This window comes from Anguilla anguilla, chromosome 1, assembly GCF_013347855.1.
Source record: "Anguilla anguilla isolate fAngAng1 chromosome 1, fAngAng1.pri, whole genome shotgun sequence".
Classification (NCBI taxonomy): Eukaryota; Metazoa; Chordata; class Actinopteri; order Anguilliformes; family Anguillidae; genus Anguilla; species Anguilla anguilla.
This window is the reverse complement of record NC_049201.1, coordinates 87,480,658-87,493,157: the sequence shown is the minus strand read 5'-3', so window position 1 is coordinate 87,493,157 and position 12,500 is coordinate 87,480,658. Positions and strand designations below refer to the sequence as shown.

Genomic DNA, 12,500 nt, shown 5'->3' with positions numbered 1-12,500 from the left:
CTGTAGGTGCTGATTCTCACTGTGCTGTAGATGCTGATTCTCTCTGTGCTGTATGTGCTGTTTCTCACTGTGCTGTAGATGCTGATTCTCACTGTGCTGTGTGTGCTGATTCTCTCCATGCTGTAGGTGCTCGTGCTGAAACCCCTCTGAGAATAGCATACCACCCTGCAGCTCCATGCATACAGTCCTGCAGCTCTACACATACCGCCCTGCAGCTCTATATACAGTATCTAACACCGTATCAAGCCTGGTCCTGAAAATCCCTGCCTGTACTACAAGACCTGGCAGGCTATTCCACACATTGACTACTCTCTGCAAGAAAAAAGTCTACCTAGTGTCTGTGCAGAGAGAACACTGGCTAAAATACAGCCATGGCTAGAGCACAGAACTGGCTAAGAAACAGCACTGGGCTAACACAGGGTGCTGGCTAACATACAGCACTGGCTAACACAGGGCGCTGGCTAACATACAGCACTGGCTAACACAGGGCACTGGCTAACATACAGCACTGGCTAAGGCAGAAAACTGGCTAACACATGGCACTGGCTAAAGCAGAGCACTGGTTAACACAGGGCACTGGTTAACATACAACACAGGCTAACACATGGCACTGGCTTACATACAACACTGGCTAAGGGAGAAAACTGGCTAACACATGGCACTGAATAAAGCAGAGCACTGATTAACACAGGGCACTGGCTAACATACAGCACTGATTAACACAGGGCACTGGCTAACATACAGCACTGGTTAACACAGGGCACTGGCTTACGTACAACACTGATTAACACAGGGCACTGGCTAACATACAGCACTGGTTAACACAGGGCACTGGCTTACGTACAACACTGGCTAAAACATGGCACTGGCTAACATACAACACTGGCTAACACATGGCACTGGCTAACATACAGCACTGGCTAACACACAACATTGGCTAACACAGGGCACTGGCTTACATACAATACTGGCTAAGGCAGAGCACTAGCTAATATATAGAACTGGCTAAAGCAGAGCACAGACTAACATATAGCACTGGCTAGAGCAAAGCACTGGTTAACACATGCTTCAGACATCATTGTAGAAAAAAGAAATCATTATTGAAAAATAACAGCCTCTGGCATCTCCTGCTAAGTTCCTGGCAGAGTTTTGGTTTTCCACAATCCCACAATTCTCTGTATGAAGTTGGCTCTCTCATCCACCCGTTGTGTCATCCACCACTTAAGCATCAGATACTTTAGCCAATCAGAGACAGAAATTATGCACTTATACAACCAGCAGACACTGGGGTCTGACACCCCTGGGATAAGTCCCACATTCACCAGACACACTGATGCTCTGGAAAAAGTTCAAAGAAGAGCAAACAAATTGATTCCTGGAATGAAAGATAAAAACTATGAGGAAAGACTTAAGATGCTTAACCTCTTCAAGCTTAGTAAAAGGAGACTCGGGTGATTTGATTGAGGCTTTTAAACTCATAAAGGGGATCAACAAAGTAAACTACAAGAGATTCTTCAGGTTGAGTTCTGTAAGTAGAACAAGGGGACATAAATGGAAATGAGCAAAAGTGAAATTCCGTACAGACATTAGGAAGAATTTTTTCACACAGAGACTAGTCAATGTGCGGAATAGCCTGCCAGGTCACGTAGTAGAGGCAGAAACTCTGGGGATTTTCAAGACTAGGCTTGATAAAGTGTTAGATAGGCTACTACTAATTAGTCTGTAGGTAATCAGAGCACTAGTCAAGAAACTGGCGAGAACTGTTGGGCTGAATGGTCTGTTCTCCTCATTATGTCATGTCATGACCCTTGAACCCCCCCCCCCCCCCCCGCACCCCAGCTTCCCTTCCAGACACCCTAAACCCCACCCGCCCCCCCAGCCTCTCCCCCAGACACCCTAAACCCCTGAACCCCCCCAGACTCAGGCTTGGGGGTCTGAGCAGCACTGGTTTCATTATGAATGTGCAGAGCCTGAGATTGAAATGTGTCCTGTTCTGCTTCAGAAATGAGAAGCACGTTGCATATTTAAACTTGTTTACCGGAATGTAACCTCACCAAACAAGTCATGGGCACAACAGCTGTGTTCTTAGCGGTTATTATTATTAATATAATCACTCACTCATAAGGGGAATACAGGCAGCTGCGTTCTGAGTTGTTATTATTAATATAATCACTCACTCATAAGGGGAATACAGGCAGCTGTATAAGCACACAGACTATGCGCCTGGACATCATAAGTTCCCCAGCACTGGAGACCGGCTGAGTAGCACTGCTTCCAGGAAACCCTGGGGGGTGTTTTCACTGGGGAGCATTAGCCTGCCACTCTGAAGCCTTTTCACACCACGAGGAACACTCGGCCCCACTGAACCAGCCCTGCCCGGGGGGGGGGGGGCATCTAGCACAGAGGTCCCACAAAAAAAAATCCAAAAAAAAATCCAAGTGAAACCTTCACAGCAATGAAAAGCTGGAGCCCTGCCTCCTAAAACCAGCTCCAAGCACCAAATAGCATTTTGTTTCTTTAAACAGAAAAAAAAAATGAAAACACAAAGAAACAACATACAGGCTGACTGGCAATGTAAGCTAGTGAAAATGTGTACCCAGAATTACAGCCAAACTCACCCAGAACTACAGCCAAACTCACCCAGAACTACAGCTAAACTCACCCAGAACTACAGCCAAACTCACCCAGAATTACAGCCAAACTCACCCAGAACTACAGCCAAACTCGCCCAGATCTACAGCCAAACTCACCCAGAACTACAGCCAAACTCACCCAGAATTACAGCCAAACTCACCCAGATCTACAGCCAAACTCACCCAGAATTACAGCCAAACTCGCCCAGATCTACAGCCAAACTCACCCAGATCCACAGCCAAACTCACCCAGAACTACAGCCAAATTCACCCAGAACTACAGCCAAACTCACCCAGAACTACAGCCAAATTCACCCAGAACTACAGCCAAACTCACCCAGAACTACAGACAAACTCACCCAGAACTACAGCCAAACTCACCCAGAATTACAGCCAAACTCACCTTGTGTGTGTTCTCACTTTCTGCAGACAGAACAAGCACAGCACACCTGTGATACAGGCTCAGGTAATGAGCTAGCATGCACATGCACACACTACACATGCAAAACACACACACACAGAGCTTTACCAGCATGGGAGCCTCCAGGCTCTTCAGAGACAAGAAGAGCGCATCTGCCATGTCCAGAGAAATCAGCCAGACACCACCAGGGCTGTACAGCCAGAGAAATCAGCCAGACACCGCCAGGGCCGTACAGCCAGAGAAATCAGCCAGACACCGTCAGGGCCGTACAGCCAGAGAAATCAGCCAGACACCGCCAGCGCTGTGCATGTAGAGTTCAGTGAGAACACAGTGTCTCTGCCAGCGTCTGCTCTGTCCCTGTTGCTCAAACAGCACTGTGCTGCTTCCACTTTCTGTCTTCTTTTAATGCGCTCAGAGGAAAGTCCCAAAAAAGTCCTCTCAACTCCCCGTCCTGGCTTACGGTTCGCAATCCCAGTGTAGCACGACCTCAGAGAACAATAAGGCTCAGAGCACATCACGGGTTCAGAGAGGAACCGCGACTCAGGAACTCCTGAACCATGCAGTCATATTAGCAGCCAGGGCACTGTCACATCCAGAAAAGGGCTCGGGACACCCCCGACAAGGCCCAACACGTCAGCTCCTCACACAGCACTAACACTCCTGTAAATTACTGAGGATTTTAAAAGTATTTCTAAGAGTATTTTCAAAAGTGTGCTGGGCGGCTCTCTCCCTGAACAGGACCTCAGGAGTGACTGAGCATTAGGGCAGAAAGAGGAAAAACAGAAAGATACAAATTCATAAATATCCATGCACCCATTATCCATCAGCTCACTAATACCTGGCCAGGGTGGCAGGAGGGCTGGAGCCTATCCCAGCATGCATTGGGCGAGCGGCAGGGATACACCCTGGACAGATCGCCAAACCATCAAAGGGCACACACACCATTCACTGGCACACTCATACCTATGGGCCATTTACAGCCTAACCTGCAAGTCTTTGGACTGTGGAAGGAAACCGGAGTACCCGGAGGAAACCCACGGGAAGACCAAGCAAACTCCACACAGAAAGGCCCCAAAACTACGACTACGCCCGGGACTCCACACAGAAAGGCCCCAAAACTACGACTACACCCGTCACTCCACACAGAAAGGCCCCAAAACTACGACTACGCCCGTGACTCCACACAGAAAGGCCCCAAAACTACGACTACGCCCGTGACTCCACACAGAAAGGCCCCAAAACTACGACTACGCCCGTGACTCCACATAGAAAGGCCCCAAAACTACGACTACGCCCGTGGCAGAGACTGGGCCACCTGCAACACCACAGACCTGTGTGAAGTGTGGCCGTCTCTCTTGCACAACCAAACGAGTAAAACCCTGATTATGGTGTGAACTGGGCTGGACTGGTGTGTGCCACAGGGGCTGACCTAACCCAGAGAGCAGGCCTGAGATTAAACACCTTCATTCCTAATCACACGCACACGCACCCGCACACGCACACACAGACACACTCACACTCACACACACACAGAGACACACACACAAACAAACACACACATACACAGACACACACACAAAGAAACACATACACACTCAGACACAGAGACACACACACACACTCACACTCACTCACACACACACACACACACACACACAGTCTCAATATTTAAATCTAGATTAAAAACGCACCTCTATGCTCAAGCTTACAATCAGTTATAGTCTGGAGACAGGGTGCGAGAAGCCTGTAGTCATAGAGCTTTGTAGGTGGCAATCCTTTCCTTACTGTCACCTGTCAATCAGCTGTGACCCGACTTTACATGGGCTGGCTCTTGATAGGCGGGTATGGTTGTCTACCCCTCATGACTGCATGGGCTCTCCATCCCTGTCCTAGTAGATATGCAGCCATATTCTACTCCTGGCGGGGTCCCCCAATACATACCACTGGCACTTACTCACTGTCTGCTATATTGCAAATTCCTTAACTGCTGTTTCCACCCTCTTCCCCACGCTGCCGGCGGGGCTCTTGCCCCAACCCTCGAGAGTGCTTCGAGAGTCGTCTGGTCTCCCCCACCTCTGCGGTCCAGCCCCTCCTTCGTCATTGCCTCCACCCTGCCCACATCTGCCGCCACCTGCTGTTCCCCATCACCGCCACCTGGCCCCACCCATCATCTGAGCCACATCACTTATCATATCTTCTGCATAAACTGGCTGACATGCTGGTCACCAGTCGGCACCCTGAGCCGACCAGAGGAGGATGGGTTTCCCCCTTGAGCCTGGTTCCTTCCAAGGTTTCTCCCCATCTGCCACAGGGAGTTTTTCCTTGCCACTGTTGCCTTAGGCTTGCTCCTGTGGGGGTTTAGGCTAGGGCTGTCTGTAAAGCGTATTGTGACAACTGTTGTAAAATACGCTATATAAATAAAATTTGATTGATTGATTGATTGATTTGACACACACACACACACACAGACGCACACACGCAGACACGCTCACACACAAAGAAACACACACACACACACACACACACACACACAAAGAAACACATACACACTCAGACACACAGACACAGAGACAGATACCCACACACACACACATTCTGGAGTGACAGCACCTCCATGGGTGGAGCTCTGGGAATAAAACCACAGGGAATTCCCAAAGGAAATAAAAAAAACATACAAGCTTTAAACTTTCAATTTCATCAACAAACTTTCCCGACAGAGAAGAACCCTGATGGCCAGGAGGAGACTCTCTCTCTCTCTGTCTCTGTGTCTGCCTCTAATTCAAATTCAAATTAAAATAGCTTTATTGGCAGGAAATACATACGTACATATTGCCAAAGCATCATAAATCAATTCAAAATAGGCTATATATTTACAGTGGAATATCTAGTGGATACAGTGCCTCTATCTCTCTCTCTCCCTGTCTCTGTGTCACTCTCTCTCTCTCTCTCTATGTCTCTATCACTCTCTCTCTCTTTCTCTGTCTCTCTGTCTGCCTCTATCTCTCTCTCTGTCTCTGTGTCTGCCTCTCTCTCTCTGTCTCTGTGTCTGCCTCTATCTCTCTCTCTCTCTCTGTGTCAGGCTCTATCTCTCTCTTTCTCTCTCTGTCTGTTTGTCTACATCTTTCTCTCTCTGTGTCTCTGCCTGTCTGCCTGCCTATCTCTCTGTCTACTAAAACACTACTCAAAACACATCTTATTCAAACATTACTCAGCTCAGCATCTTATTCAAACATTACTCAGCTCGGCATCTTATTAAAACATTACTCAGCTCAGAAACACATCTTATTCAAACATTACTCAGCTCAGGGGCCTCATTTATAAAATGTTCTTAGATTTATACTTGAACTTAGTCTTAAGATCATTTCCGACGGTGTGCTTACATTCGATTTATAAAAGATACTGAGCGTAAAAAACCTGCTTACACAGGTTCTAAGAAGCCCATTTGTAACTTACGCACCTGTGATCTATAAATCTCAAATTAACTTAAAATTGACGGCACCTGAACGTGCCTTACAATCAGCGATTTCTCCTTATATAATGCTAGCACAAATGAGGGTTTAGTCAGGAATAACCATGGACCAAAAGAGAAAAGCAAACTTTTTGGAAGATCATCATGTGCAAAAAAGTCATTCCGGTCTCTGAAAACTCTCTCCCTTCTAAAAGCTCGGTTTTCAATGTCTTCCAATAACGCAAGAACATCCATGGTTACTTTTTTCTAATTTGACACACTATTTATAGAACATCGCATCCTGTTTTAAATTCAAAACACCTCATGTCAGCCAATTAATTCCTCACACCTTGAATTGATAATTCCCATCAAATTGTTCATAAAGCTAATGCAAAGTTCACCACAGGCTTGGACGAATACATTACATTACATTACACACACACTCATACGCGTCCCAAACTGCAATACCCCTACATAACCAGCAGGAAAATCACTTGCGTCAAGTCTAGACTTTGCATAGAGATAAGATCATTTTCACGTCAAAGTAAGGTTTTATTAATAACTACTAATATGTGGTTTTCTGTGTTTAAGTCATATTTAAGATCAAAACTGATCGTAAGTCCATTCTATAAATGAGGCACCAGAAACGCATCTTATTCAAACATTACTCAGCTCAGAAACGCATCTTATTCAAACATTACTCAGCTCAGAAACGCATCTTATTCAAACATTACTCAGCTCAGAAACGCATATTATTCAAACATTACTCAGCTCAGAAACGCATCTTATTCAAACATTACTCAGCTCAGAAACGCATATTATTCAAACATTATTCAGCTCAGAAACGCATCTTATTCAAACATTATTCAGCTCAGAAACGCATCTTATTCAAACTTTACTATGTTACAGTGCTGATTATCTAGAGAAAAATTTTGAGTCTGGTATAACAGCATAGCCAAATTAAGTAAACATTAATTAAGATTCATAAAGTTTGTGCATGTGTTTACAGTATTATCACTGTCATGAACAGCTCGTGCCTCCAGTGGGCTGAAGCACAGAGCCACACAGCAATAACAGTGAGACTCAGTTTCTGAGTGACTGCAAAGGAAAAGGCAGTGATGAGAGTCAGTCTGAAGGATCCAGCAGGAGAACCTGGGGCACGCTTACAGTATCTACTATTCGCACAGGAACACTGCTTAACCAGCTGAGTAATCCACTTCCTGCAAACAGCAGCTGACATGAAGTGGAAACTGTAGCATATTAAACCATGACATGCACAATATGCATGTGAAACATTAATGCGCTGGCATGTGATTCTTCACTGCAACCTTACTCTACACTCATTAAACCAGATTACATGTTACTACAGTACACTACACGCACCGAGACAGTGATGGACAACAGGGTGAATTACACCAACACATCAGAAACACACACACTCCCACACACAGGCACGCACACACACGCGCACACACAGGCACGCACACACACACAGGCACATACACACACTCACATGCACATGCACACACACACACACACACACACTCTCTCACACACTCACACTCACACTCACACACACACTCACACTCACACTCTCACACAGACACACACACACACTCACACTCACTCTCTCTCACACACACACACTCTCACACTCATACGCACACACACGCACACACACTCTCACACACACTCACTTACACACACACACACACACTCTCACATGCACACACACACACACACTCATACGCACACACACACTCACACTCACACTCACACACTCTGCAACTGGGCCAGACAGCACTGGCAGCAGGGTGAAGGCGGAAACAGAGGAGCAGGCCGGGTGCATCTCCCTGTGGTGCAGTTAGACACACAGCGGCCCGGCAGGGACAGTCCCATGCGCCTTTTTTAGGCTTTCAGAAATGTCATAAGCCACCAGCCGCTGCAGTCCCAACGGCACAGGAAGCCATGGGTGTAGAAGCATGATTCACACAACCATGACACTCACATACAGGACAGTGTCACACACTCGCCCGCACATGCACGCACACACACACACGCACACACACGCACACACACGCACGCACGCACACACACGCACACACACGCATACGCACGCACGCACACACACGCACACACATGCACACGCACACGCACACACACATGCACGCACGGCGCTCGCATACAGAGCAGTGTCACACACTCGCTCGCCCGCACGCGCGCACGCACACACTCACACACCTGCGCACATTTGTGCGCATCACCTTGCCAACAGCAGTATCTGAACCATTTTGGCACCAAGGCAAGACCAGAGATTAGCAGAATGTTTCACGTGTCTGACAGTGTACAGAGTACAGTTCTGATGACATCATCAAACAGCAGCCATGATCCTGAGATCTGATGGGTAAAACCACATGCAGCGCTCCTGTTCAGCGGTAAGATCAAAGCAAACCAAACCCCTCAGCATGCTGTGATTAACATACAGAACTGTGCAAAAGTCTTAGGCACCCTACATTTTTAAATATAATATATAGTATATATTTGGTCTTGTTTACGGTTTATTTTTTGTTTTCTGCATTAGTGTGTCAGTAGAAAAGAGCAAATTTGAGATTTCCAAACAGGAATTTTCCAAAAAATGAAATCTTACAGATACATTTTTGTACTTTGTTAAATAAAGTAATATTTTAAGTAATAGACTACTTTTCAGATAAAAACTTGATCAAGGGTCTCTGGGATTACCTGGAGAGCCAGAAGCAAGCGAAACAGCCAAAATCTGCAGAAGAACTGTGGCAAGTTCTCCAAAATTCTTGGAACAACTGATTTTCTTATAAAACTGCCGGACAGTGTACCTAAGAGAATTGATGTAGTTTTAAAGGCGAAGGGTGGTCACACCAAACATTGATTTTATTTCATTTTTAACTATTTACTGCTCTTTATATTATTTTTTTAGATATTTATAACCTTTCATTTCATTATTTTTGAAAGCATCTTAGCTGTACAGCATTTTTTTTTTTTTTACAGGTGCCTAAGACTTTTGCACAGTACGGTATATGAAGATGAATTTAAAAGGCTGGCATTTACACAGACACCGTACATTCAGAATGGAGAAAACACAATTCAGCATAATTCCTAAAGCACTTGCAGCCTCCAGAACTGTTGTCATGGTGACAGAATGATAAGCCTACAGAAGGTTTAATGAGAACAGCAGCACAGAGCCGACTCAGATTCTAACCAAACACTGCCTCAGTGCGTAACAGTGTGTAGAGGAAGGAGGTCTCAGTGCATAGCAGTGTGTAGAGGAGGGAGGTCTCAGTGCGTAGCAGTGTGTAGAGGAGGGAGGTCTCAGTGCGTAGCAGTGTGTTGAGGAGGGAGGTCTCAGTGCGTAACAGTGTGTAGAGAAGGGAGGTCTCAGTGCGTAACAGTGTGTGGAGGTCTGTCTCAGTGCATAGCAGTGTGGTGAGGAGGAAGGATTCAGTGTGTAACACAGTGGGTAGACAGAGGTCCCATTGCGTTACGCAGTCGGTGGAGGGAGGTCTCAGTGTGTAATACAGTGGGTGAAGGAGGGGTCTCAGCACCCCAGCTGAAAATCAAACCTACAACCACAGAGTTATAAGCAAAGGTTTCTAACCACTACACTACCGGCCCAAACACCTTACAAACATGACCTTCTGTGCACTCTGACCACCCCCCACCCCCCCCAACCCCCACACTCTTCTACACAGCGCTGTAAACTCTGGTGCGTAAAACACACTCTTCTACACAGCGCTGAAAACGCTGGTGCGTAAAACACACTCTTCTACACAGCGTAAAACACACTCTTCTACACAGCGCTGTAAACTCTGGTGTGTAAAACACACTCTTCTACACAGCACTGAAAACGCTGGTGTGTAAAACACACTCTTCTACACAGCGCTGAAAACACTGGTGCGTAAAACACACTCTTCTACAAAGCGCTGAAAACACTGGTGTGTAAAACACACTCCTACACAGCGCTGAAAACGCTGGTGCGTAAAACACACTCTTCTACACAGCGCTGTAAACTCTGGTGCGTAAAACACACTCTTCTACACAGCGCTGAAAACACTGGTGTGTAAAACACACTCCTACACAGCGCTGAAAACGCTGGTGCGTAAAACACACTCTTCTACACAGCGCAGTAAACTCTGGTGCGTAAAACACGCTCTTCTACACAGCGCTGTAAACTCTGGTGCGTAAAACACACTCTTCTACACAGCACTGTAAAATCTGGTGTGTAAAATACGCTCTTCTACACAGCGCAGTAAACTCTGGTGCGTAAAACACGCTCTTCTACACAGCGCTGTAAACTCTGGTGCGTAAAACAAGCTCTTCTACACAGCGCAGTAAACTCTGGTTTGTAAAACAAGCTCTTCTACACAGCGCAGTAAACTCTGGTGCGTAAAACACACTCTTCTACACAGCGCTGTAAACTCTGGTGCGTAAAACACGCTCTTCTACACAGCGCTGAAAACGCTGGTGCGTAAAACACACTCCTACACAGCGCTGTAAACTCTGGTGCGTAAAACACACTCTTCTACACAGTGCTGTAAACTCTGGTGCGTAAAACAAGCTCTTCTACACAGCGCTGTAAACTCTGGTGCGTAAAACAAGCTCTTCTACACAGCGCTGTAAACTCTGGTGCGTAAAACAAGCTCTTCTACACAGCGCTGTAAACTCTGGTGCGTAAAACAAGCTCTTCTACACAGCGCAGTAAACTCTGGTGCGTAAAACACACTCTTCTACACAGTGCTGTAAACTCTGGTGCGTAAAACAAGCTCTTCTACACAGCGCTGTAAACTCTGGTGCGTAAAACACACTCTTCTACACAGCGCTGTAAACTCTGGTGCGTAAAACAAGCTCTTCTACACAGCGCAGTAAACTCTGGTGCGTAAAACACACTCTTCTACACAGCGCTGTAAACTCTGGTGCGTAAAACAAGCTCTTCTACACAGCGCTGTAAACTCTGGTGCGTAAAACACGCTCTTCTACACAGCGCTGTAAACTCTGGTGCGTAAAACACACTCTTCTACACAGCGCTGTAAACTCTGGTGCGTAAAACACACTCTTCTACACAGTGCTGAAAACTCTGGTGCGTAAAACACACTGGTCCCAGAGCAGGCCCGTGCGCACAGGAGGAATGAGAAACAGCCCTTCCAATCAAATAAAAGTTTTGTGTAAAAAAAGTGAAATGTCTGTTTGTGACACTTATTTGAGCCCAAATCCCTAGGAAAGGGCTTTCAGGAACTCAGTGTGATGCCACATCTGAGCTCAACCCACAGAACTATACCCGCTAAAACCGCCATTTCTCCAGGGGTACCTCCTCATTTTAACCCTTTCTCCCACAGTCTTTCTGTATTTTACCCAGTACCGTGATAAATCCAGTCCAGAAAGTTTTACTGTTTACTGTTAGTTCTATGCATTTTATAAATTGCCAGATTGGACTGAATACCTGTTAAACATCTCCCTCTAGGACACACAAGACCGCCACACAATCTGGCAACCTGAGGTTGACATGAGCCCTGCTTACAATCTTTTTTTATTACAATTTATTTATTTATTTATTTATTATTATTATTATAATTAGTAGTAGTAGTAGTAGTAGTATCTTTTTTCATTTGCAAATAATTTTAGAATCCTGTAGCACTGTATAAAAGATGCCATCCAGATGTCAATAGATTCCATGCTTTTAATCTATAGTCTTGTATTTATTACTGCACTGTTAAATTATTATTATAGTTTTTATTATTGTTTGTAGTAGGTAGTAGTAGCTGTAGTATTTATTTATTTATTATTATTATTATTATTATTATTAGAAGTAGTAGTAGTAGTAGTAGTATTTTTAAAATTTGCTAATAATTTCAGACTGCTGTAGCACTGCATTAAAGATGCCATTCAGATATCATGACAGGTACCATCCATTCAATCTGCAGTCTTGAATTTATTACTGGACTATTATTATGTTCATTTGTAAAGCATTCTA

The 12,500-nt window shown here is 45.5% G+C and overlaps 1 protein-coding gene across 3 annotated transcripts in view; it reads right to left on the bottom strand.

The window, feature by feature from the left end:
* Window positions 1-12,500, bottom strand: part of traf3 (TNF receptor-associated factor 3) — a 32,200-nt gene that overhangs the window by 14,864 nt on the left and 4,836 nt on the right. Inside the window, exon 1 of one of the 3 annotated variants that reach the window (XM_035394265.1) lies at window positions 3,163-3,854. The exons of the other annotated variants lie outside the window; for them this stretch is intronic. Coding sequence (XP_035250156.1) covers window positions 3,163-3,213 — 51 coding nt within the window. The 5' untranslated portion in view covers window positions 3,214-3,854. Of the gene's footprint in view, window positions 1-3,162; window positions 3,855-12,500 lie in introns of those variants that run through there. 3 annotated transcript variants of the gene reach the window in all.